Genomic DNA, 27,914 nt, shown 5'->3' with positions numbered 1-27,914 from the left:
TGCTTTTCACTCCTTCTCACCAGGGATGGTCTCAGTGTCTGAGGAGGAAAAGAGGATGAAAGGAAACTTAGGACTCCATGGACTGCAGCATGCAGTCTGTAGGGAAGCCCTGTCCTTCAGCATCTCCCAGTGTTTGCTCAAATTCATGTCCGTTGAGTTGGTGATTCTCTCTAACTACCTCATCACCTTGATATCCTTTGGGATTGATTGGTTTGATCTCCTTGCTATCCAAGGGACTCAAAAGAGTCTTCTCTTGAAAGTATCATAATTTGAAAGCATCATTTCTTTGGTGCTCATCCTGCTTTACAGTCCAGTTCTCACATCAGTACATGACTACTGGAAAAACCGTAGCTTTGACTGTATGGACTTTCATTGGCAAGGTGATGTTTCCACTTCTTAATATGCTGTCTAGGTTTGTCATAGCTTTCCTTCAAAGGAGAAAGCATCTTTTAATTTCATGGCTGCAGTCATCATCCACAGTGGTTTGGGAGCCTGAGAAAAGATAATCTGTCACTGCTTCCACTTTTTCTCCTTCTTTTGGCATGAAGAGACTGGACCCCATGATCTTATTAGACTTTTGAATGTTGAGTTTCAAGCCAGCTCTTTCACTCTGCTCTCTCATCCTTATCAGGAGGCTCTTCAGTTCCTCTTCACTTTCTGCCATTAGGGTGAAGTGGTATCATCTGCATATCTGAGGTTGTTGATATGTCTCCCAGCAATGTTGATTCCAGCCTGTACTTCATCCAGCCAGCATTTTGGATGATGGACTCTATGTAAAAGTTAAAGAAGCAGGGTGACAATATACATCCTTGACATCCTCCTTTCCCAATCTGGAACCAGTCCGTTGTTCCATGTCCTGTTCTGTTACTTCTTGACTCGCATACAGGCTTCTCAGGAGACAGGTAATGTGGTCTGGTATTCTCTTCTCTTTTTGCAGTTTCCCACAGGTTGTTCTGATACACGTGATCCACACAATCAAAGGCTTTAGCATAGTCAATGAAGCAAAGATGTAGAAGTGTTAGTCACTTGGTCATGTGCGACTCTTGTGACCCCATGGCCTGTAGCTTGCCAGGCTCCTCTGCCTACGGGTTTTCCAAGCAAGAATACTGGAGTGGGTTGCTATTCCCTTCTCGAGAGGATCTTCTTGACCCAGGGATAGAACCCAGGTCTCTTGCATTGCAGGCAGATTCTTTACCATCTGAGCTACCAGAGAAGCATAAGTAGAAATTTTTCTGGAATTGCCTTGGTTTCTCTATGATCCAGTGAATGTTGGCAATTTGATCTCTGGTTCCTCTGCCTCTTCAAAACCCAACTTGTACATCTGGAAGTTCTCAGTTCACAGACTGCTAAAGACTAGCTTGAAGGATTTTGAGCATAACCTTCCTAGCATGTGAAATGAGCACAATTGTACAACAGTTTAAACATTCTTTGGCATTGCCTTTCTTGGGGATTGGGTTGAAAACTGACCTTTTCCAGTCCCGTGGCCACTGCTGAGTTTTCAAAATTCGTCAGTTCTCTTTTACACATTTAATCTGGATCCTAATGTTTTCAATTATTCTAAATTTATTCCTCTGTTTAGAAACTGTTTGATTAGGACGTTGGGACAGTGGGTTGGCAGAGAATAAAGTAAACTTTTATCTTGTTGAGGGGCTTACACAAGAAGAATGCTTCTGTCTTGTATAAAAGTCTGAACTGGTAGATGGTTTAGCGGGTAGAAGAGCTCTGCTCCCTGAGATCACTCAGAGACACAGACGCCTTCTATCTGGCAGCTCCACCACTCTAGAGGAACGTGCTCCAGCCAGAGAAAGTGAAGAGAGAGCCTAGAGGGCCACCAATGGAAGCTGGAGTTCTGCCACCCTCTTCTTGGTGTAACTTTGAACTTTCTGAGCTCCTGATCTTCAGATTGGGGTATTACTGTCCGTGTCAAATTATGGTTGGGAAGTTGTTTTTTAATTGAAGTGTAGTTGATTGACACAAGTGTGTGTTAATTTCTGCTCTACAGCCAAGTGATTTCAGTTCAGTTCAGTTCAGTCTCTCAGTCATGTCCGACTCTTTGCAACCCCATGAATCGCAGCACGCCAGGCCCCCCCGTCCATCACCAACTCCTGGAGTTCACTCAGACTCACATCCATCGAGTCAGTGATGCCATCCAGCCATCTCATCCTGGGTCGTCCCCTTCTCCTCCTGCCCCCAATCCCTCCCAGCATCAGAGTCTTTTCCAATGAGTCAACTCTTTGCATGAGGTGGCCAAAGTACTGGAGTTTCAGCTTCAGCATCATTCCTTCCAAAGAAATCCCAGGGTTGATCTCCTTCAGAATGGACTGGTTGGATCTCGTTGCTGTCCAAGGGACTCTTAAGAGTCTTCTCCAACACCACAGTTCAAAAGCATCAATTCTGCAGTGCTCAGCCTTCTTCACAGTCCAACTCTCACATCCATACATGACTACTGGAAAAACCATAGCCTTGACTAGACAGACCTTAGTCGGCAAAGTAATATCTCTGCTTTTGAGTAAGCTATCTAGGTTGGTCATAACTTTTCTCTTAAGGAGTAAGGGTCTTTTAATTTCATGGCTGCAGTCACCATCTACAGTGATTTTGGAGCCCCCCCCAAAATAAAGTCTGACACTGTTTCCCCATTTATTTCCCATGAAGTGATGGGACCAGATGCCATGATCTTCGTTTTCTGAATGTTGAGCTTTAAGCCAACTTTTTCACTCTCCTCTTTCACTTTCATCAAGAGGCTTTTTAGTTCCTCTTCACTTTCTGCCATAAGGGTGGTGTCATCTGCATATCTAAGGTTATTGATATTTCTCCCAGCAATCTTGATTCCAGCTTGTGTTTCTTCCAGTCCAGCGTTTCTCATATTGTACTCTGCATAGAAGTTAAATAAGCAGGGTGACAGTATACAGCCTTGACGTACTCCTTTTCCTAGTTGGAACCAGTCTGTTGTTCCATGTCCAGTTCTAACTGTTGCTTCCTGACCTGCATACAGGTTTCTCAAGAGGCAGGTCAGATGGTCTGGTTTTCCCATCTCTTTCAGAATTTTCTACAGTTTATTGTGATCCAAGCAATCAAAGGCTTTGGCATAGTCAACAAAGCAGAAATAGATGTTTTTCTGGAACTCTCTTGCTTTTTCCATGATCCAGTGGATGTTGGCAATTTGATCTCTGGTTCCTCTGCCTTTTCTACAACCAGCTTGAACCTCAGGAAGTTCACGGTTCACGTATTGCTGAAGCCTGGCTTGGAGAATTTTGAGCCTTACTTTACTAGTGTGTGAGATGAGTGTAACTGTGCAGTAGTTTGAGCATTCTTTGGCATTGCCTTTCTTTGGGATTGGAATGAAAACGGACCTCTTCCAGTCCTGTGGCCACTGCTGAGTTTTCCAAATGTGCTGGCATATTGAGTGCAGCACTTTCACAGCATCATCTTTCAGGATTTGAAATAGCTCAACTGGAATTCTATCACCTCCATTAGCTTTGTTCGTAGTGATGCTTTCTAAGGCCCACTTGACTTCACATTCCAGGATGTCTGGCTCTAGGTGAGTGACCACACCATCATGATTATCTTGGTTGTGAAGATCTTTTTTGTACAGTTCTTCTGTGTATTCTTGCCACTTCTTCTTAACATCGTCTGCTTCTGTTATGTCCACATCATTTCTGTCCTTTATCGAGCCCATCTTTGCATAAAATGTTCCAGTGATTTAGTTATACATATTTACACATTCTTTTTTAATATTCTTCTCCATTATAGTTTATCATAGGATACTGAATATAGTTCTCTGTGCTACACATTGGGAACTTGTTTATCCATCCTGTATATAGAAGCTTACGTCTGCTAACCCCAGCCTCCCACTCAGTCCCTCCCCCAGCCTCCCTCCCTTGGCGACCAGCAGTCTGTTCAGTCAGTGATTCTGTTCCTGTTCATAGGTAGGTTCATTTGTGTCATTGCTTAGATCCACTCATAAGTGATAGCACATGGCATTTGTCTTTCCTTTCTGACATTTCACTGAGTATGATATCTAGTTGCATCCATGTTGCTGCATATGGCATTATTCCATCCTTTTTGTGGCTGAGTAGTATTCCATTGTACATGTCTACTACCTCTTCATCCATTCCTCCGTTGATGGACACAGGTCGTGTCCATGTCTGGCCATGTGACTAGTGGTGCTATGAACATAGGGGTGCATGTATCTTTTAAAATTACAGTTTGTCCAGTATATACCCCGGAGTGAGGTTGCTGGATCATGTGGTAACTCTTGTTAGTTTTCTGAGGAACCTCCGTGCTGTTTTCCACAGTGGCTGCACCTGTGTACATTCCCACCAGCAGGGTGGGAGGGTTCCCTTTTCCCCACACCCTCTCTAGCGTTTATTTGAAGAGTCTTTAATGATGATCATTCTGACTGGTGTGTGGTAGTTCCTCACTGTACTTTTGACTAGCATTTCTCTAGTAATTAGGGATGTTGAGTACCTTTTCCTGTGTTTCTTGGCCATCTGTATTGCTGTTTTTGGAGAAATGTCTATTTAGGTCTTCTGCCTATTTTTGGATAGGTTTTTTTATTGTTGTTGTTGAGTTGTATGAGCTCTTTGTACATCTTGGAAATTAAGCCCTTCTTGGTTGCATCATTTGCAAATATTTTCTCCCACCCTGTAGATTGTCTTGTGTCTGGGAGGCTTTGATTAACTGGTTTAGTTGTGAAGCATCTAGCAGCCTGCATCATAGCAGATGCTCACTCTGTGGCTCTTCCTTCCTCCTCTACATCGTGAGTTGCTGGGGAAATGAGATGACCCTGACCATTGGCTCAGTTTCCATTTTGAGCCTTCACTAAGATTTGTCAACGTAGTGTCAGCTGCGTTTCCTATTCCCAACACAATTCCAGCCAGAACCATTCTCCTTGAGTGGAAAATGTTCAGAACAGCTACCCTGATTCTCAACAGAAAACCTAGTTTCCAATTTTGTTCAGAAGATAGAGACCACACACTGATTGATATGTATCATCCCAGATGTCTTACTTTGCATGCTCAAAGATATATTTATATTACAAACACACATGGTTTGTGCTTTCTTTATAATAAACAAGACATATTTTGTATGAAACTTGTTTTTTTTCCTACTGATCAATATGTTATTGCCTTTCCCCCATCTGAGTGCATAAGAGTCACTTCATTCTTTTGAATTGTATTTACTATTACCTCATTCTTGTCCATTGCTGATGGACATTTAATTGTTTCTGTTTTTTTCTATCACAAACAAATGCTGCAGTAAACATCCTGGAACATATATCTTTATGCCTAAAGGGTAATACTCTTATAGATTTTAGATGGACTTAAATTGACAGACATGCTTATCTGGATACTGCTAAATTACCATCAAAATGTCTCTACAAACAGTATATGAGAGTTCCCCTTTTTACCAACTTTATATAGGTTTCCAGTGTTTTAAAAATGTTGTCAATCTGATGGATGAAAATTTATATCTTAATGTAATTTGTACTTTTCTGTTTGGTATGTCTTTTGGCTCTTTGTGTTTTTTCTCTAACCCATCTTTCCTTCTTTATTGCCAACCCACTCGACCTTCCTCTTTCCTCTCCTCCCTTCATTGCTTCCTCCCTCCTTCTTGCCTTCCTTCCATATATATACGTATAAATGGGTTGAAATCCAACACTGTCTTTATTTTGTTGCTCAAATCACTTTATCTTTGGTCATCGGGAGAGTTGAAAGGTTGACTGCATATAAACTAGTGCATGAATGCGTGCGCACGCATGCTTGTGCACACACACACACAAGCGCATACATGCACACACAACTGTTTTCCTTCCATAGGTAGGAATTTACGCTGAAATCTTGGATGCCAATCCAGCACCATAAAGGTCATGACTATAGTAAAAGTATAATATGATTATACCTTTTTCTTTTTTTTTGACAACTTCTTTCTCTGAGAGGGACAAGCCTGGGGTGCATTATCAGCAATGTATTTTTCTGGTTTGACTTCAAGTAGTCTCAGAATTGATGATGCATACTCCCTGTGAAAAGAAAAACTATGACCAATGAGAATGTAGAGTGGTTACATCATTCTTTCTGTCTGTTGCCTTAGAGCTCCCAAGCAGAACCCTCTTCCAGTGTAACTCAGGTCACCCCCTTTTTTCCCACCCCCTTCAGTGTGGTTATGGCGTTCATCTGTTGTACAGTTATACTCCTTCGTCACAGTCTATATGCCTTCTTGGGTTCTTCCCACCTCCTGGGTGATGGTTTTTATCATTTGATATGCAGTCAAGTTGACTCTGTGGTTTACAGTTCTCGTGTGTGTGTGTGTGTGTGTGTGTGTGTGTGTGTGTGTGTGCGTGTGTGTGCGTGTGTGCACTCTTTCGTGTCTGAGTCTTCGCAGACTCCATGCACAGTGGCCTTCAGGCCCCTCTGTCCATGGAATTCTCCAGGCAAGAATACTGGAGTGGGTAGCCATTTCCTTCTCCAGGATCTTCCCAACCCAGGGATTGAAACATTTTCTCATATCTCCTGCATTGGCAGGAGAATTCTTTACCACTGGCACCACCTGGTAAGCCCCTACAGTTCTCCTAGTTTTAACAAATACAGACAGTTGTTTGTCAACCACCACATTTTCTCATGTAACAGCTCCTTTATGCCCCAAATTCCTTTATCTTGCTTCTTGGTAATCACTAATTTCTCCATCCCCCACCCCCTGGCAATTACTGATTTATTTCCTGTCCCTACAGTTTTTCATTTTCCAGAATTTTATGCAAGTGTGATCATTCATTATGTGGCCTTTGAGGACCAGTTTCTTTCACTGACCAAAACACCTTTGAGATTCATGCATAATATTGGGCAAATCAATTGTTTGTTCCTTGAATTGAGTCCGTTTGAGTATACTAGATATATGTGTCATTTTTCCAGTTAAAAGACATCAGGATTGTTTCCAGTATGGAATGAGGATGAGTCAAATTGCATAAACATTCATATACAGGCTTTTGTGTAAAACTTAGGTTTTCATTTTTCTTTGATAAATACCTAGAAGTGGATTTCTGGCTCATATGATAGGTGCATGTTTAGAAGAAACTGTCAAACTGTTTTCCAAAATTTATGTTCCCACTAATGACATACAGGTGTCAGCTGCTCAAATCCTCGTCAGTACTGAAGATTGTCCTGTTTGTGTCTGTATGTGTATGTGTGTGGGCTTTCCCAGATGGTGCCAGTGGTAAGGAACCTGCCTGCTAATGTAGAAGACATAAGAGATGCAGGTTCATTCCCTGGGTCAGGAAAATTCCCAGAGGAGGGCATGATAACCCATTCCAGTATTCTTGCCTGGAGGATCCCATGGGCAGAGGAGCCTGGCAGGCCACAGTCCATGGGGTGGCAAAGAGTCAGACATGACTGAGCGACTGAGCATGTGTGCATGCGTGTATGTGTATTTTGTAGCCATTCTAATAGATGCACAGTGGTGTCTGATTGGGCTTCCCTGGTGGCTCAGATGGTAAAGAATCCACCTGCAGTGTGGGACACCTGGCTAACAGGGGTCTCATAGTTTTAATCTGAATCTCCCTATTGACTAATGATGTCCAGTTGTCAGGTTTGTGTGTCTGTGTGTATTGTAGCTATTCTAATAGGAATATAGTGGTAGGTCATTGTAGTTTTAATTTGCATTCCCTTGTTGGCTAATGATGTTGAGTATGTTTTCATATACTTCTCTGTCATCTTTTATGGATTGAACTTTGTCCATTCCTCCTCCCCCCCAAAAAATTTCTAACTCCTAGAATGTGACCTTATTTGGAATTAGGGTCTTTGCAAATGATCAGGGAACAATGAGACCATTCGGGTGTGTAACATTAGGGTGGGTAAAAGACCTGAGTCTGTGAACATCAATATGTCTGGTATTTTTTTTTTTTTCGGATGTGGACCATTATTTAAAACCTTTATTGAATCTGTAACAATATTGCTCGTTTTATGTTCTGTTTTTTTGTCCATGAGGCATGTGAGATCTTAGTTCCCTGACCAGGCATGGAACCTACACCCCTGCACTGGAAGGCAAAATCTTAACCACTGGACCACCAGGGAAGTCCCATGACTGGTAGTCTTATAAAAATGGGGAATTTGGACCCAGGTGCCTGCACATAGGGAGAAGATGAAGGCAGAGATTGCTAAGCCAAGAAACACTGAAGGTTGCCAGCAAAGCTCCAGAAGCAGGGGGAAGAAAAGAACAGATTTTCCCTTGCAGCCCTCAGGAGGAACCAGCTCTACCAGCTCTTGGACTTGTAGCCTCCAGAACAGAGAGAAAGTAAAATGGTTATGCCACCTGGTTTGTGAATCTTTGTTACAGCAACTTTAACAACTAATACACCATCTGTGTATAATCTTTAGTGAAGTAGCTGTTTAGATCTTTTATCCATTTTCCCTCTTAGAGTTTTAAAAGCTCTTTATATATTCTGGATACACAGCCTTTGAAGTCTGTGTTGTAGATGAAGAAACAGGGCTCAGACAGGGAAGGTACACGTGTTAGTCTGTCTGTGGAAGAAACTAGCGTCTTCACCCCTCTTCTGGCTCCCATCTTCCAAGGCTTGCTGACTGTCAGCATCTCCTGGCCATGTTTCCTTGCTAACCACTGTAACTCCCTAATGGATTCAAGTAAAGAAGTCTTGTTGAGGATACTGGAGGTGATGGAGACACAGACCTGGCTACCCTAGAGAGCAGCTGGGAACCTGTGTGTGCTGTTGAAGGGGATGGGGATGGTGACATTGGTGAAAATCCTAAGTCTGTGACACAAGATGAAAATCTGCATGTCCGTATAAAACAGCACTGAGTGGAGTGAAAGTTTCTTGTTGTATTGGATACTGTGACCTTCGAAAAGCATATTATCAGCACTCTTTTTAAACAGCTTTTTTTGAAGTTTGCTAATTTAGGATTACCAGGTTCATCTTCCCTTTCTTTGATGAATGTTCAGAGGTCTCTTCCCCTCACGTTACCAGGCTACTCTCACACAGAGACTCTCAGGGAGAGCCTTGTGTGTGTCAGTCGCTCAGTCGTGTCTGACTCTTTACAATCCCATGGACTGTAGCCCACCTGGCTCTGTCCATGGGATTTCCCCGGCAACAATTCTAGAGAGGGTTGCTGTTTCCTCCTCCAGGGGATCTTCCTGACCCAGGGATCGAACCTGCATCTCTTGTGTCTCCTGCATTGGCAGGAGGATTCTTTACCAACTGAACCACAGGGAAGCCCCAGAGAGGGCCTTGGGTAGTTTGTACAAAAGTCTATATATCAGATGTTTTAAGGGGCTGGGGAATGGGGATCCCCAGCCTCTGACTGCTGAACACCCCCCTCCATTCTTCCTGCCGCCTAGTTTTTGGTTTTTTTCTTTAATCATTTTATTGTTTTAGAACAGTTTTAGGTTCACAACAAAACTGAGTGGAAAGAACAGAGAGTTACCCTGTGCTCCCACACTTGCACAGCTCCCTACCTTTAGTAGCCTGTGCCGAGGGTGTGGATGTCACAGTGGCGGCTAGACCTTGACACAGCATAATCACCCAAAGTCCACGGTGCACATTAGCGTTCACTCTTGGCGTTGTTGTCCCTCCAGGTCTTATGAACGACAGAGCCTTTCTTTCTAATTCTGTGGTCTTATTTTCCACAACAAGGATATGCAGGGACACAGGGTAGAGACGGGATGGGGTAGGGGTGAAATTTCCTACTCCTTTTTGTCTCCAAATGTCCCCCATTCTTCATCAGATTCATCCAAGTTTGGCTTAGTGGAAACTCATTCTAAATCTGGCAGATGGTTAAATAATATTACTGGTTTCCAGTGCTTTTAAAATGTTGTGTGACTGTGTGTGTGTGAATTATGTATACTTTTACCTAGAAAATACTTTCTTAACAAGGTCTCTTCCAGAGAAAATTGGTTGCAGAAATGATTTCATGAAAATTCATTTAGTGATACTTTATTACTAGATACATATAATTCAACATAATTTCCCCTAATAAATACAAAAGTAAATAAAAACAAATTACTGCCACATAATGAAAAATACTTTAACCAAATGTTGATGGACTTATTCTCAGTTATGGATATACGTTTTGAAACAATTCTAAAACTACAAGACTAAACTTTTAAGATAAAATAAATCATATTACCCCAAAAAACACCCAATAAGAATTTATTTCATGGGACTCCCCTGCCGATCCAGTGGCTGGAACACCACACTTCTGATGCAGGGGGCATGGGTTCGAACCCTGGTCTGGGAACTAAGATCCCACGTGCAGCATGGCGTGGCTGGGGCTGGGGGAGAGAGTTTCATTCATTAGGGAATGTTCAGCATTTATATACACAGTCTGTTCTGTCCACTTCACTTGCTGCCCCCATTCCTTCCCTCCCTCCCTTCTTGGAATTGCTCTTCACACTGGAGGGAAAAGAGGGCAGAACTGTGCTCATACTGAGCCTGGTTCTTCTGCACTGATTCTGGGAGTGGCAACTGGGTGCATAACTGCCTGCGGTTGCCCTGAACATTTTCTTCAGAGCTGCTGGTCATACTCTAAACTTCTGCAAATGCTTTTTCCTTTTTGGAAATAGTGTCATTCAAACCACATTATTCCCCTACCCACACTCTCCATTCTCTGTAACAATTTCTAGGGTGCTTGTGAAGCTGTAGAGGGCAAGACTTCTCTCAGAAATCATACTCCTCATCAGCTCGAAGCAGGTTAGGTTATTCTACAATCCTTGCTACAGGCCAGAAAGGGAGTATTGAGTAGGGAATTCTCCTAATACGAAAATGGAGGAACAGGTACAAAAAGAGATTAGGTGACTTATGAACAACCCCTGATTCTTGGTTTGTACTCTTTGTGGATTTCAAGGCATCACAGGACCTGATGCTCAGAGCAAAGTTTCTGTGAGGTAGACAGAGCAGACATTCTTTTACAAATGAAGACACTGAGACTCAAAGACAAGAGTCACTTGCCTAGGGTAACACAAATAGAAATTAACATCATTGGAACTGTGAACTCGGGTGCTTCGATTTCCAACCCACGCAGGCTTAGATTTCCCCCTGAGGGTACCTCTCACTAACCTGAACCCTGGGAGGAGCAGTGCAGCCATCTTAACAGCCACCAATGAAAACCTGACTCAGGGAACACCTCGTAGATGCCTTGAAGTCTAAGGAGAAAAATACTGTTGTCTTGAAAGAAGAATCCGTGTGTTATTTTCCGTGGTGCTCTAGAAAAGTCCTAAGGCACTTGAAGAATGATAATACCTATGTGAATAACCATATACTTGACATAAGTATAAACACAAGTATAAATTATAATAGACTGAAACAAGTTACCAAACAGTATGTTGCGATTAAAAATAGTTCTGATGGGAATGTACATAATTTAAGTCTCAGAAACACATACTAAAGAACAATCTTGGTTAAAATATTAATTCGAAATGGATTTTAAAATCCTGATTTCCTCTGACAGATTTTCTAAATTTCTTGTTTAAAAATTTAAAAAATGATTAGTTTTCACTTAAAAAATTTTTTCTTTCTACTATAGAAAATTGATTTTGTCCTTGAGAAGCCAACATGCGGTGAGTCCGCTTCCTTTTAAACGTGATTTGAGAATTAGAAGGCCTTCACCGCGGGAGGGATCTTGCGGAAGAATTTATGACCTCGGGAATTTGTAGTTTCAAACAGGTAGCCAGGAGGGGAAGGGTAGCTAGCCGGGCAGGTCTCCAGTTTCTTGGGCATATACTCCAGAGAGTACGTGGTGACGTCATCAAACGGAAGCGACCTCTTCAAGGGAGCATCCGCAGGTTTGCAGCTCTTGGTGGGAATTAGTTCATGGGACACGTAGTGAGACCTGAAAGTGCTCAGGCCATCGAATTTTCCGGATGGGCTGGGGATCTGCGGCTCCTGCTTAATTAGTCCCTGACGGCAGCTTTCCCATGCTGGGAAATCTTGCTTCGTGGTGCTCTTTCCTTGGAAAGGAAAGTTATGATTTCTCCTACGAGAAGCAGGCCTGATAGGAAGCACACGCGTGGCCTGATGCGGGACATAGTCGAGGTGGGTGGTGCTCTCCAGCTGCATGGTGCCTGCGGGAGGGACGTACTCCGGCGCTTTCTGTACTTGCGGTGCTGGGAGTGCCCACTCTTGAAAACTGTCCCGGAACTCGGTGCTTCCTTCGAATGGAGCGTCCTGGGCCACTCTGGTGTGTGCAGGTCTGCAGATCTTTGCCGTTTCACCGACGAGACCCTGAAAGTCACATCGGTGAGTTGTGAGATCCTCCAAGGGCTGGTCGGGTGGCTTGTAGCTGTCTTTTGGCCTGGCCAACTTGAATTCGGGTAGATGAGGCACATAATCAAGGCGATGACTTGTGTTACCACTAAAGGGGATGGTAGAGCGTTCGACCGCGGGGCTGGGTTTACAGCTTTGTCTGGGCTTTATCTCCCGAGGGACATAGTCATCCTGAAATGTTGTTGAATTTCCAAATCTCACAGTAGGGGGATAGTAAGTTTGTTGTGGCTTGTAGAGTTCACTTTTCTGAATGTCCCAAGCTCTATAATCATCTTGAAAATTTAAGAGAGAGAGAGAGCATTTTTAAATACTGAAGAACACCACCACCTTCTAAAAATCGTGCCTGACTTCTCTCATTGCCTTCCTTGCATTTCCTTTAGGTATTGCAACACCAATTAAGTAGGAAGTTCCACTGATCTCCCCTCAGATTTATTCCTTTTTTCCTTCACATCTACTTTCCTCTTCCTATCTCCCCACTTTAATACACACAACTTTCCACTTTCAGATTCTTCTAATATAACATGGGAATGGAACATCTGAGCCTGACTGTTGGTTGTTTTTGAAAACTGAAAAGGTTGTGTTTTGGGTGAAGACAGAATTTAGGAGATTAGAGTTGTGTTCCCAGGAACTGGTTGGGATTTTTGTTATAATATGCTGAAGTGAAGCATAAAAGCTAGGGATTAACATAAAACCAAGGGCCCTGCTGTGTGGGCAAGAGTGATGTGGATATTACCCCTTACTTTGGGGGGACTCCTCAAAGTAGAGAAAACTTCAGCTCCACTGTACCCCTGGAAGCCTACAGGACTCCCTGAGCAAATATACAGGGTCCAGGGTAACTTGTACTATCCTAGGAGGAGCACTGGCTTCGATCTGGAGGTGAGGGGCCCAGACTGAATGCTCTCTAAAGTATGGGAGACTAAGTATGGAATTTAGAAATGAACATCAGGGCTGAACCTGGGATTTCGTGTTAAATACCTTAATTCTTCTTCTTGCAGCTCACCTAGACCATGGATGGAAAACTGAAGTGCTTATATTTCAACTGAGGTTTATTTAGGCTTTCTGTTTCTAGATGAGAAAGGGAGAAAGCTGAGAAATACTATGGAATTGACTTCACCCCAAAATATGTATCTCTAAAACCAAAAAAATAATTTATAAGAGACAGAAGATACACATAATAAAGAATTAGAGTCTAGGCTAAAGGCCATGCAGTGTTTATTGGAAAGGCAAAAGTTCAAATGCTTCTTCTGTGGATACTTCTTTTGAAGAGAAAAACTTCTCAGACACAGGCATTTCTGCCAAAATAGCCACGTTTTTAACCACCACCTTCAAGCTACTGATATTTGAATGAGAGTGAATAACCTAAGAGCAGGCAATCTTTCGGATAGTAGAGACCTGGTAAGAAAAGATGATCTGGGTCATGCACATTCTTGGTCTTGTGAACTTACATTTGAAAACAAATTCAGATGCATGTGGGAGAAGAATGTGAAAGGTGCCATGGAGCAGAATTGGAGAGCTGTGGTGGGCTGAAGACTTTGCAACAGACTCATGGGGAAACACTGACATGATACATAGGCAGAGAAGGCGAGACCTTGGAGGGCGATCAGAGAAGATGTGTCCAGGGGAGTGAGGATGCTGTGAGAAAAGCCAGCTAGCTCATGGCAGTGGTGGGCTGGGCAAGGGGTAGTTCTCCTTCAAGCTTCCTCTGCACGCAATAGTTTTCCAATTCCATGTCACATGAAGCTTTACCACAAACTCGCTTTTTCTTGAGTCACCATGAAGGAATCTCTGTTGTTTGCTACAAGTATAAAATTATAGCACTATTTTTCAGTAACCAAAAGGAAACCAGAGGATGTTAATGGAAGGTCTATGGTTCAATATAAACATACAAGGAGACCCTTTGTTGCCAAAATGTCTACAAAAAAAGATGTTAATTTCATGAGAGAAACTAAATAGAAGAGAATAATATTCTTCCTTACCAAAAAAGTTTGGTTTTCAAAAAGGAAGCAAAAATTTAGAGAGACGAGGTTTGATAGCAATGTATTAATTCCAGAGATCTGCAGAAAATTGTTTCGCCTCTTTTAAATATCCCTATGCTCATATGTCTGGAGATTTATTGTTTTCCTATAATATTTATTAGTAACACTCTAGCAATACCTTTAAAACATCATGGTCTTTATTAATATCATTGGTTCTTAGTATCTTATGATACTTATGGAAGAAAATCAAACATAATGCCGTCTACATCTAACAATGCATCTGGTCATTTGGCAACTACAGTACTGCACGTGTTAGATGAGGGCCATTCAGTTTAGATGGGAAGTTTGCTTTCTTCTAAACAGCTTTAAGTGCATGAGGTGTTTGCATGTGTTTGCTCATCATGAACAGCCGGATGCAGAGCTCCAACTCCATCCTTACACAGTGAGCTGTTCTGGGTTCCTCTTTGAGGACCAAAGTCCTCAGCGGCATATGCAGTTTCTTTCTCTTGGTAGCTGGGGCGCTGTTCTCTGTGTTGTCTTATGGCACCAAGAATGTGGGACCAATTTTCATAAAGCCAGGGGGCTCCATCCTTTCTTTCTCAATCTACACATCATCAAACTTGTCCCACAGTTTTAATCCTACCTGTAAGTTGATGACTCCCAAACTTGAGTCTCTACTCCAGACTTCCCTTGAAATCCAAACCAACATATCTGTCTTCCTCCTAGACAATCTCTATTCAAATGTCCAAGAGGTAAATTGAAACTTAGTTTGCCCCAGCTGAGTTCACCATCTTGCTCAGACTCATTTTCCCTAAATAACACAACAGTAATAAAACACTTGAATTTGCCATCTCATGTAAAGATTTCATCCAGTTAATTTTCTCTCCCTCACTCCCTTCTGTTTCAAGTCATTTTCAAATCCTGTTTATTTTACTATCTAAATTATAAGTTTTTCCATCTGAGGCAATCATGCAATGAGTAGCAACCTGATGAAATCATCGAAAATAAGAATAAGGAAATAGAAGAAAAAATATTGTAAAATAAGGTTCTATAGGGTTTACAGCAAGATCCTTATTTCATTCTTGATATTTGTAGTTAGTGTCTTCTCTTCTTATTTTTCTCCTTGGTCATTGTGGTTAGAGTTATTCAACTTTGTTATCTTTTAACAGAATCAGCAGTTCATTTCATCAATTTTCTCTACTGTTTTTCTCTTTACAGACTCATTGATTGCTGCTCTTCATGCTTCTCTCTGGAATCATTTTCCTTCAACCTGAAGAACTTCCTTTAATTACTTTTGTAGTATGTATCTGCTACTAACAAATTTTCTCCTTTTTTTTTCCTTCCCTGCCACCTCATGCGAAGAGTTGACTCATTGGAAAAGACTCTGATGCTGGGAGGGATTGGAGGCAGGAGGAGAACGGGACAACAGAGGATGAGATGGCTGGATGGCATCACTGACTCAATGGTCGTGAGTCTGAGTGAACTCCGGGAGTTGGTGATGGGCAGGGAGGCCTGGCGTGCTGTGATTCATGGGGTTGCAAAGAGTCAGACATGACTGACCAACTGAACTGAACTGAAAAACCTCTTTATTTTACATTATTTTGAAGGATTTCACTACATATAAAATTCTAAGATTCACTGGGTTTGAAATTCTCAGGTTTTTTTCCTTTTAACATTAAAGATGTCATTCATTGTCTTCAGGCTTCTATAGTTTCTGGTGAAGTTAAGTATGTTTCCAACTTTTCTTCTGTAGATAATGTGTAGTTTTGCTCTTACTACCTCTAAGAAGTTATGTTTACTTGGTTTTCAGAAGTTTGATGACAGTTGCCAGTCATGGCTTTGTGTTTATTTTGCAGTTTGATAAGCTGCTTGAATCTGTGGCCTGAATTCCTTCACCAAATTTGGAAATTCTTTGATCATTATCTCTTCAAATACTTCCTGATTCTTCATAGGTCTTATAAGGTTTTATTATATGCTGGACGTTATGCATAAGCAAATCATAGAAACTAAAATCAGTGTTACTTTCAACAGAAGACAGCTTCCTCTTTCTTCTGTTGGGCAGATAGGATGTGGGGCAGACCACCGTGATCCACTCAGGAACTGAGTGAGACTGGCACTCAGTGACATCTTTACTTAGACAAAGTCTTCCTCTAACTACAAATTTCTTCGGACAAAACCTGTGATGTGTTTGTAGTTTTGCCTTCATTCTAGCGGGGCTTTGTCTTCCAAGCACCTGTTCCCAAGGGAGACTGTGGGACATTTCTGTGAGCTCTTTCTAGCCTAGTCTTCTAGCCCACCATGCCCCCTCAACACTTAGCAAACACCCCACAAGGGAAACCAGCCCTGCATCTGGGGTACTTATAGATTCTAATCTGTCATACCTGCCTATGTGTGAGGTTCTCCACTGATTTCCCTTCCCCCTAGAAGAGTCCCCTGCTTATGCCACCCCAATCTTCAGCCTTGCCTAGACTTGACAGATGCTTCCAGAGGAGTGAACAGTTGGCCACCTCAGCTCATCTAGGAAGGGCTCCTCCATTTCTGTAAATTTAATTCTTTGCTTCTATTTAAAAAAAGATTTTTAAAAATTTATGTGTGTTTTTAGCTGTTTCAGTGGAGGTTATGGCTTTCTGCCATCTACTATATCCTATCTGGTAGCAGAACTCAAAAAATTTTAGTGGCTACTAGAAAAATATTAAGCTTCTCAGTCTGACAACCAAAACACCACAATCATAACCTATGTTTTTGGAATTAGACACCAATCACTCAGATCCTGAAATTCCCTGGTTCACACCGTGTTCACTGAATACCCTTTTATTTTTCTGGCTTTATGACTTTTTGCTCATCTCACCCCAGCTTTTAGGATGTCCCTTCTCTTTCCATACATCAATACTTACTAGTCTCTGATGCATTCTCAGACTAGCCTGCAGTGATAGATATCACTTGTTCAGTCTAAATTTTTGAAGCACTAGTTGTTTCATAAATTTTCTAGTGAATCATTCCCCCTCCTTGTGATGTTTCATTTATTTCTTGTATGACTATTTAATTTTTCATGCTATATTGCTTTCTTTTTCCCTCAACTATAAAGTTTCTAAATGTCAACAACCCTGCTCCATTCAGATCTCTATTCCTTGTAGTGCCTGGCACAGAGAAGAGTAATCCCTAAAAAGTATTTATCAAATCGAATAGACCTATTTTCTTTATGTACACTTTAGTCTGAATAAGTTTCTAATCAAGGCTGCTGGGGCAGATATATTTCTGTCTAAGAGTCACCAGTTCCATAGAGCCACATCTCCAGAATCTAGATGACGCCCTTCTCACTATCCTATAGTTTTTTGTTTTTAATCACATTCCATTTCCATCTGCCCTCTATTCTCTAACTTTAGGTTATAGTGAGAGGCTCTTCCCATTCTGATTCCTCGTCAGCTACAGATCTGTCCTTATGGAGGGATCTACAGAGCCTGTAGTGTGGTCATTACACAGGATGGTAACATGTCCCCTTGGCCCATAGATTTTCTTGTCTCATGCCCCCAACCCTGAAATACAAGGATAACTTTTCCTCACTAGGAAAGATCAGGAGAGAGGAGGCCAGAAGGAACCCAGGAATCCTCAACATTGGGTTATGGGAGTAGAAGTACATGAATCTATAGGAAGCCCAGGTAATGAGAAGCCAGAACTAGTATTGGATGTGTGAGTGTGTGTGCACGTGTGTGTATGTTACATGTAAATAGAAGGCATCAAGGATTATCAGTATTATTGTATTTTAAGTAAACTTTACAGAGGAAAAAAAAGAAGACAATCTTACTATGGTTGTTTAAAAGACCCAGTACAAACATTTCACCAGTTTTATGTCAAATTACTATATAATACATTATCTCCTATGCATACCAATTAATATGTATCTTAGCAATTACTACATGCTATATTAGATTATAAAAATATATTTGTTCACTGTATGTGAAAATCTTTGTGAAATTTACTCAGTCATGTCTGACTCTTTGCAACCCTACAGTCCATGGAGTTCTGTAGGCCAGAATACTGGAGTGAGTGGCCTTTCTCTTCTCTAGGGGATCATTCCAAAACAGGTCTCCCACATTGCAGATTGATTCTTTACCAGCTGAAGGACAAGGGAAGCCCAAGAATACTGGAGTGGGTAGCCTATCCCTTCTCCAGCAGATCTTCCTGACCCAGGAATCGAACTTGGGTCTCCTGCATTGCAGGCAGATTCTGTACCAACTGAGCTATCAGGGAAGCCCTGATATGTTCACTATAGGTGTTGTCTTAAAAATGTGTTCCTTGTATGGTATCTTATATGCTCACAGCTTAAAAAAACAAAACAAAACAAAGAACATTATTCCTGATCTCCCTACTGAGCTGACTTATAGATCATAATATACTAATTCCATATACTGTGTTGTTTAGTCACTCAGTCTTAAAAAGGGTGATTCTTTTGTGACCCCATGGACTGTAGCCCACCAGGCTCCTCTGTCCATGGGATTTCCCAGGCAAGAATACTGGAGTGGGTTGTCATTTCCTTTTCCAGGGAACATACACTTTACTTACCCATTAAACTGCTAAGAGTGATGTTTAAAGAATAAGTGTGTATTCAGTTATTATCTATTTAAAATATAAATCATTACTGTTATTGTGGATGGCATCACTTTTATAGAAAGTTTTCATAGGACATAGCCATTCAGTTATATTACATATGAGTGAAAAGATTGTAAGCCTAAATATGCTATTACATTATTAACAAAAAATATAGAAATAGTATGAACTAACCAATTAGCCTATTGTTGGAAAATAAAGAACTGCTCAAAGCAACAGTGTTGTAAGACCAGACTGACTTTTGGAAAGAAACTGGTCACACATCGTCCAGCCCCTTCCTCCCTGCAGTTGGTTGCCAGCAGGCAGAAGGTATTCCATGCTGGAGGGCCTAGAGGAGCAGGTGGCCTGTGAAGATCCAACATTGTCTGACTGGGTGAACACGACTGTTTTATTCTGAAGTTCAGTATCAGGGACCATCTGCTAACAGAGGTAAGTATCATCCTTTATCCCAGCCTTTATTAGTGTAAAAGGCAATATTTTGGTTCTCTCCCTGCTAACTCTTTTGGTTGGTTTGGAACTTGAATGGTAAAGAGGGTTGCTATTTATCTGACTTTCTCAAAGGCTGCAGTAGGCTCCGTAGTGTCATACTGGGAGGAAAGGAGAAGTGCCAACTCAAAGGGCATAATGTGACAAATAGGACATAATGTTTTTCAGCAGTGTCTTTTGTTTTCATGGGTTGAGATAAAGAAAACTAAGTGGCTGAATTTGGACAGGAACCCAGGTCTCTTAACTCTCAACCAAGCAAGTGGTCTTTTTTCCTCACTATACAATATTATTTTGACAAAAGAGAAGTTTTCTCCTAAGCCTTGGAGATTTAAGTTTGGCAATCTGTCAGAATTGCGATTTCATGTTGGATGTCAAAGCTGAAGGTTAAGTTTTTGTTTTTTGGCTCTTTAATTTTGGAAATGGCAAGTTACCTTTATAGGTTGGGACAGTGTCCAGCTTTCCTTTTTTAACTTGTTGTCTCTCCAGAGGCCGAACTATCACCACAGGATGCACTTTGTAAGAATTAAAATCCCGTTTGTAGGTGGTGCCAAGATCCATCACCCCCTGTTTTGGTTTATATTCTTCTGGTGCATGGCGAGGCTGTTTGTCTATTTCATAAGGACGATAATCTGACCTGAAATATATAAGTTTGAAACATAGCCTCCCAGGTTCTTTTGTTTTTAACTCTTTCAATTCAGTATTAAAGTTTTCAAGACTTTCACTAGAAAAGTCTAGAAGATATTAAAAGGGTGATGGTTGGTAAACTACTTGAAAGAGATTATTGAATTCCTTTATGTCCTACCCAGTGACTAAATATCTTAAGAAAAATAAATATAAAAAAAATTCCAGTTTTCCAAACATCTTTACAGTAGATCATTGGTTAATTGGATCTTACAGAAATAAAATAAAATCTTCCAACAATTGAATTTTTGGTCTAATCTGGAAGAAAGTCACAGGTTAAAGGTTTAAATGAATCTGAAAAAATTTTAACTCTATCCCCTGGGTCTACTTTGTCAAAACCCTTATTCATCCTATTAAAGACTCTAATGAACTGTTTGGGTGTGCTGTCTTTTTGTTGAGTCATGCTGTCTTCCTGCTCATCATTAAATAATCAGTTAAAGGAGTCATGTACATCTGACTCTGGCCTTTAGACATCAATCATATTCACAGCATATAAGTCTTACTCATCTTCTGATCCCCCAGCAGTGCTTGCCAGGGATGGGGGTAATAGGGTACCCTGGCCACCCTGGGCATTTGATAAACATTATATTATTGCAGACACTGAGGCGGTCTGTTGAATTGGAGAAGACCACAGACTTGGACTGTTAAGACCGCCACATGTTTTATATTGGATAACTTCACCTGTCTGCTCCAGTTTCCTTACTTATAGAATAGAACCATAATGTCATCTGCGTCATCCAGGGTTGTTTTAAGGACTGGCACATATATGCATGTACAGCATACACATGACTGTTCTGTACACATAAAGTGATTATTTTGATTACTACTACTATTACTAAAAGTCTTCCAAATTGCTTTCGTTTCTTTGGCATTGACTTTCTATTGACACTTCTATTGGCATTTCTTTTCTTTTGGCTGTGGTCACTTCTTTTATGATTTATTCAAACCATTTTTTAACTAATCAGTATTCTCTGTATGCGGTCATAACCTCCCCAAAACAAAACTCACTGAATCCCTTCTCTGTTCACAATGTAACTTTCTTAGACTTGTTAACTCACCCCTGTCAATCCACTGCACAGCCCTCTCTAGTATAGTTTCAAGGTGTGGACCTTAGTCCTCATCTTACCAGAGCTCTCCAGTAGTAGCTTTCATTATTGACCATTCTATTTATGGAAATCTCTTTCTCCCTGTCTTCCTCATTATTTCTTCTCAGTCTCCTATGTCGCTTCCCCCTCCTAGACTCAGGCATGAAGTGCTAGAGTTCCTCCGCACTTGGGTCTGCACACTCTGCTCTGCTCATCCCATGTTCCCTCCTGAGCACAGCTCCTCCACCCCCACAGCTGCCATCACTAACTAGATGTAAATGCCTCTCAAACTTACATCTCTGCTTAGACCACTTCTCTTAGATCCAGACCAGTTTTCACAAGGCCTCTCGGATAGTCAATGGCACCTCAAAACGTACTATACCCCTAATCAAAATATTTCTCCCCAACAAATCTGGCCCCTTTTGCTTGTTCCTTGTTTTAGTGAATGGCACCACCACTTCCTCAGCTGCACAGTCAGGAACCTAGACTGACCCTTCATGCCTCACGGGACTGAATCCATTGTCTTGTATATCTCCTGCAATGGCAGGCAGGTTCCTTTATCATTGGCGCCACCTGGGAAGCCCCTTCATGTCTCACCTCCCTCTTAAATTTAGTTTATCACCACCTCCTATCAGCTTTTTCTCCTAAATCTTTCCTAAATCTAACTGCTTTTCTCTGTCTCATCCACCACCCTGATATTCTAAGCTTTTGTAATAGCTCATCCACATCAGTTCAGTAGCTTCCTAAACTCACTCACTAGTTCACTCTCCAATCTTTTCATACCCCCTGCAGCACACCCACCCACCCACCCAAAGGAAACCCTCAGTGGCTTCTTACTGCTCTAAGGCTATAGAAGAAACAGCATGGCCCCTTCCAGTAGCTTCAACTCACCTCATGCTTCCTCTGCCCCTGCTGGCCTTCTCCTTCCTGCTTCATGCTGCTCTTTGCCTGGAAAGCACTTTCTTACATTCTTAATCCAGTTAAGTGCTTTACAGCCTTCAGATTTTAAATCATTCTTCTCATTTCCCTGATAAAGTCAAGCCTCTTATTCTGGCTCTCAAGTTACCTGGTGCCTACCCTTCCTAGATTTGATCACTGGTGCAATTTTATACTCATTCTGAATGTTGATTGCCACCTCCACTAGACTGCAGTGTCTCTAAGCACAGAGATCAGGACTGTTTCCGCTCATCACTGTATCCCAGGCACCAAGCATAGCACCTGACACTTAACAAAGGCTTGAGATATACTATTTAGAGGATGAACAACAGAGGACATCACATACCTCTGCTTCTCCAGATACCTGAATTGTTCTTTGCTCTTTCCAAATACCAGCTAGAGAGGAACAGGCTAAAATGCAAGCAGGAAGTGGAAGAATCAGGGAGAGGACAGAGAAATCTTAGAAGTCTTAATTTCTCGTTAGACTAGTTACATTTTAGAAAGTTTACCTCCAAACCCAAAGCAACTTTCTATGGAGACGTAGGGAAGAGTAAATGCACTCTTACTCATCTGATATATCCTAAAACACTGGACATGTCTGGACTCAGACTTTCAGAGCAGCCTTCCTGCCAACTCTGGCAGTCATTGATTGTGCTTCAATTGTAATCCTCCAAAGGACCAAAAGTCCTGTACAAGTCTAGACATCTGCTCTTTACAGTCTCTTCCTACAGTAAAGTATAGAACAGAATGACACATTAGTTTTTAATTGTGCAGATGAATCAGCTGCTATCTGCTGCCTAGTCAACATCGTCAACATGAGGGAGTCAAGCAAGAGTTCCAAATCCTTTGAATGTGGTCCTTGGAATTACTTCCTTTCTTAGTTGCTAAGTTGTGCCCAACTTTTATGCAACCCATGGACTGCGGCCCGTCAGGCTCCTCTGTCCATGGGATTTCCCAGGCAAAAATACTGGATTGGGTTGCCATTTCCTTCTCCAGGGAATCTTCCCGACCCAGGGGATCGAACCCAAGCCTCCTGCAGGCGGATTCTTTACCATCTGAGTCACTATACTGCTAATTCCCAAAATACAAAGAAAAGATCTAGTGTTTTACTAAGTGGAAAGATGATTTAAGAAATGGAAGGTTTTGTTTTGTTGGTATATTTGAATCTGTATTTAGTTTTATTTTATTTTTACTATTAAGGCTACTTGAACAAGGCAATGGAGAAAACCCAGAACTGAAAAGCAATTGACTTTTTTAAAGAAACATGTGGCAGGTTAAACTTTCTTCATTTTTTAGAGTTGGTTAAATGCAAAATCTTTATTCAACAAATATGAATATTGTGAACTTTATTTCAAATCTCCATTATGAATCACTAAGGCATCAAGGAAGAAAGGAGTAGAGGTGGAGAAAAAAGGAGCAAGCTTTCCCCTTGGCTCTATCTCAACCAGCTGCTTAGTTCCTTCATCTCATTGACTATGATCTGGGATTATTTTGCTTGTCTGATTTTTGCTTGGGGGCCGTTTATAGTCACAAGACTATAAACGGTGGTGGGGAAGCCCTTCTTTCCATTCCACATCAGAGCCAGTGGACAGTCCAGGACCTGCCCACTGCATTGAGTCTGTAGCAACAGAATCACCAGTGTTGCTGGTTAAAAATGCATATTCCTGGAATCCACTCCATTAACTACTGACTGTTTTAGGTGGTGGTCTGGAACCTATAACTATAACCTTTCTTGATGATTCCAAATCACACAAAAGTCTGAGGACTATGGAATATCTTCACATTTCTGGAAGAGCCACACACCTACAGAGGGAACCACAAGAGCTGCCTGAAATGTTAAAAGGTAAAAGTATTGGACTAAAAGTTTGCTATGTAAGTAAAATGATCTTTCTTTGAAATGAAAATGGATAATACTAAAAGTTAACATTGTTCGAGAGCATTTTAAAAACTCTAAATTATAGAAATCTGATGTACGAGTTCCTTGAAAGCAAGAACCTATGTTTATTGATATTTTTTAATGCCTTAGATTGTGCCTTGAATATAGTGTGCACATCAACAGAATAAAGAAAATAATTGAATTTACAGAGATACAAAGAGATCAAAAGTGCTGAGCCAAGTGAAAAGTTGAGGCTTAAAAGAACTTTTCTGTCTTTCACACACTGAATAAATATTGAGCACCTACTATGAGCTAGTAGGCATGTAATAGGTTTCTGGAAACAGAATGCTGAGATAAGAAGACACACAGTTCCTGCTTTCACTGAGACTAATCTAATGATAAATAACAGGCAGATACTTTGAGAACTTATATAGGGGACTTTTACCTCACCAAAAACTGAGTGTCAGAGAAGGCTTTTCAGAGTAATAATTGAGTTGAGATCCATAGGTTGAACCAATATAAACTAGGGTAAGATGCAGGAAGAATTTCAGGCAGGTAAAATAGTATCTTGGAAGGCTATGTGACAAGGGAAATTTAGTACATTCAAGAAATGAAAAATGTCCTATGGGATATAACCAGAAGAGTGCAAAGGGCATTACAGTGAAAATAAATCAGAGAAGAAAGTGGGGACTAAGCAACGAAGGGATTTGATCCTATATTAAATATAATGGGAAAATACAAGAGCAGTTTTAGCAGGGAGGTGATAAGATTGGATATGCATTTTAAAAAGGTCATCTTGCTCAACATCACTAATTATTGGAGAAACTCAAATCAAAACTACAACGAGGTACCACTTCACATTAGTCAGAATGGTCATCATTAAAAAGTCTGTAAATAACAAATGCTGGAGAGGATGTGGAGAAAAGGGAACTCTCCTCTACTGTTAGTAGGAATGTTAGTTGGTACAGCCACTGTGGAAAATAGTATGGAGGTTCCTCAAAAAACTAAAAATAGAACTACCATATTATTCAGCAGTCCCACTCCCAGGCATATATCCAACAAAACTATAATTCAAAAAGATATATGCACCATCCCTATGTTCACAGCAGCACTGTTCACAATAGCCAAGACATGGAAACAAATGTCCAGTGACAGATGAATGGATAAAAACCTTGTGGTACATATATATACAACGGAATGCTACTCAGCCATAAAAAAGAAAGAAATAATGTCATTTGCAGCAACATGAGTGCAACTAAAGATTATCATAAGTAAGTGAAGTAAGTCAGAAAGAAAAAGACAAGTACCATATAACTTGTATGTGGAATCTAAAATATGGCAAAAATGAACCTATCTATAAAGCAAAAACAGACTCACAGAGTACAGACTGGTGGTTGCCAAGGGCGTGGGGGAGGGAAAAACTGGGAGTTTCGGATTAGCAGATTGTAATCTATTATATTAATCTATTGGATGGATAAACAACAAGCTCCTACTATATAGCACAGGGACTATATTCAATATCCTGTGATGGAAGAGAATGTTAAAAAAGCAATGTCTGTAAGTGTATAACCGAGTCACTTTGCTGCACAGCAGAGATTGGGACAACATTACAAATCAACTATACTTCAGTGAAAAATAAAATTAAAAAAAGAAAGAGGTCATCTTGGTCACCTAAAGTTAGAAAACAGATCAGAGATGCAAAAGCTGGAGTAGATACAAACATAACCCTTAGGAAGTTATTGCATTCTGGTCACATTGGAAAGCAGACAAACACAGATATTTTAGGTTAAAAAAGAAATCAACAGAACTTTTTATATTTCCCTTCTACATTCTCATTTTTGTCATTTTAGCTTAGTTCTCATCTTTCTGGTTTTCTCAAGTTGTGACTCAACCAGTTTCTTGCTTTCTAGATTGGTTCAACTTAAATCAACTAAATAGTTTAAGGAAAACTTTATTAAAACCAGGAGAGTGGTGAAAAAATAAGTAAAGCAAATTGTTTCTTGATATTTACTTAAATGTTGTTATTCCTTCCATCTTGTCACGATATGCTCGAAATTCTTCCTTGGGCTTCAGACTCTGAGGTGGAAGAACACTGCCATATGTAGGATATTTTTCCAAATATTCAGTTGTGGCACAAGACCCGCCAGAATTTTCATAAATCCTTGTGGTTCCACGTGGACAATGATGTCGCCTATGCAAACATTAAAAACTCATCACAGTTTAACTCACATGAGCAACTGCATGTGCACACTGCAGAGGAAAATATAATAGATGGCAGTTTTGACTGATAAAGAAATAGACATTTGGAAATTTTTAGTTACATAATAGGAAAAAAAAAAGATTAAAATACCAAGATGAAAAAGTAACAGACACAGGTCTAAATTTCCCAAAGGGGCCCAACAATCTTAATCCTGATAGACAGAGGCAGTGTATTGAAACATCAATGAGTTTGTTCTCTTAGAACAGCAGGGATCGTTGCCCCACTCTATCACAGTTGCAGGTGGTGGCCAGATCTCAAGAGTTGGTCAGGTGAACCCTTCAATAGTGGCTCCCGGCTTTGCCAAGATTCTTGTACCACAAACATACACTTGCAAGTTGGGGTGGCACCACTGCTGAGGGGATTCTTAGAACTTCAGCAAGAGACATGTCAGTGGGAAGCATTATCAATGTTTAAAGCCCAGAGAAGATTCCTCTTGCTTTGGCAATGCCTCAGTTCCCTGGTTAATGCCTCAGTTCCGTGGATCATTTAACTGCCTGAAGAAAAGGGATCCTCCAACATCATGAAGACTGAAAATTCCTGACAGCTGGACGGGAAAGGGACTTGGGTTGGATAGAAATGAAAGATTAGAAATAATTAATTTTTGTGCACATCAGGGTTTTCAAATATGAATCAAGTCCTCAAATGTCAATTTATCTTTTAATCCACACTGGATTATTAATTATAAACGTTTACCATGAAACTAAGGGGAAAACTGCTTTATCAACATTCTAAGTGTCTTTCCTTTGGAGGAGATTACAATACCACAAGGCTGACATAATATTCATTGAGCAAACAGTGATCTAATCCCTGGGTCAACAGGGAAGTTGAGGAGGAGAAGACTATTTCTTAGGTGATGGGAGGTTGTCAGGCAGGACTCACTGACCAATTCTAGGTTTCAGGAAGTCAGATTCCAAAGGAGCGCAGGCTGGATGGGCTTGGGAAAGAAAATATCGGTCAGGCAGGGGTGGGGAAAAAAAGAAAGCAAGGGATAAAAGAAAGCGTAACACGTGTCGAAAACTCATCGACTTGCACACCGTTCTATTCTGTTTCCTTTTATTAATTTTTAAAATAGTGTGGGGCATACACTCTCCCAGTCGAATCAGATCTCCCCCACTTAGCAGCCTGACCTCCGGCCGCTGATGCACAGGCATATAAATCCCCCCGCTGGATGGCATTGGAGTTTGCGCCCCTGGATGGGAGCCCACAAATGCATGCGTGCGTGCAAAGTCGTTTTAATCGCGTTTGCGACCCTATGGACCGTAGCCCGCCAGGTTCCTCTGTCCATGGGATTCTCCAGCCAAGAACACTAGAGTAAGTTGCTGTGCCCTCCTCCAGGGGATCTTCACAAACTAGGGATGGAACCTCGTCTCCTGGGTCTCCTGCATTGGCAGGCGGGTTCTTTATCACTAGCGCCACCTGGAAAGTGCCAGGAGCCCACAAAGCAGAACTGCTTAACTCGAGATAGCTGGCGGCCAGCATTCGGGGACCCGGGAATAAGTGGGGATGTCGCTGCGCCCGGGTCCCCGCACCTCCGCGGGGGGACCACTCTGAGGGCTTCGTCCCCGCCCCCGCGGCTCTAGCTCACTTCCGAGCCCGGAAGCCGCCACGCCAGCCGTTCCTTACCCGCAAGTACAAATCTGACACAGACACCAGGTCCTCATGCTCCCGGCTCCTCGGCTCCTGCAAACTCGCAGCTTCCGCCGTTCCACCGCGCCCTCCGTAGTCAAGGCAACCGCAGGAGCCC

The 27,914-nt window shown here is 41.4% G+C and overlaps 1 protein-coding gene across 3 annotated transcripts; it reads right to left on the bottom strand.

Moving 5' to 3' along the window:
* Nucleotides 1–9,921: 9,921 nt before the first annotated feature.
* On the bottom strand, nt 9,922–27,895 carry SAXO2 (stabilizer of axonemal microtubules 2). Of its 3 annotated transcripts, none has more exons than XM_060408760.1 (4): nt 27,794–27,895; nt 25,922–27,586; nt 19,764–19,966; nt 9,922–12,537 (listed from the first exon to the last, which is right to left on the bottom strand). In XM_060408760.1, exons 2-4 carry the CDS (start codon nt 25,942–25,944, stop codon nt 11,594–11,596), a joined length of 1,170 nt encoding a protein of 389 aa, XP_060264743.1. In that variant the 5' UTR covers nt 25,945–27,586; nt 27,794–27,895; the 3' UTR covers nt 9,922–11,593. The 3 variants fall into 3 exon arrangements, with proteins under 3 accessions (XP_060264743.1, XP_027812917.1, XP_060264744.1); XM_027957116.2 differs by having other exon boundaries at nt 25,922–26,730; XM_060408761.1 differs by having other exon boundaries at nt 25,922–26,160.
* Nucleotides 27,896–27,914: the final 19 nt, after the last annotated feature.

Source organism: Ovis aries, unplaced genomic scaffold (genome assembly GCF_016772045.2).
Source record: "Ovis aries strain OAR_USU_Benz2616 breed Rambouillet unplaced genomic scaffold, ARS-UI_Ramb_v3.0 scaffold_85, whole genome shotgun sequence".
NCBI classification, from domain to species: domain Eukaryota; kingdom Metazoa; phylum Chordata; class Mammalia; order Artiodactyla; family Bovidae; genus Ovis; species Ovis aries.
Note: the sequence above shows the minus strand (reverse complement) of the source record. Positions and strands in the feature narration are given on the sequence as shown.

Coding starts and splice junctions, on each gene's coding strand:
- SAXO2 (XM_060408760.1), bottom strand. CDS start 25,944: ATGGAAGGAATAACAACATTTAA. Junction 19,967..25,921: donor GAAGGAATAACAACATTTAA/GTAAATATCAAG, acceptor TATATATTTCAG/GTCAGATTATCGTCCTTATG. Junction 12,538..19,763: donor CACTGTCCCAACCTATAAAG/GTAACTTGCCAT, acceptor TAAATTTTCAAG/ATGATTATAGAGCTTGGGAC.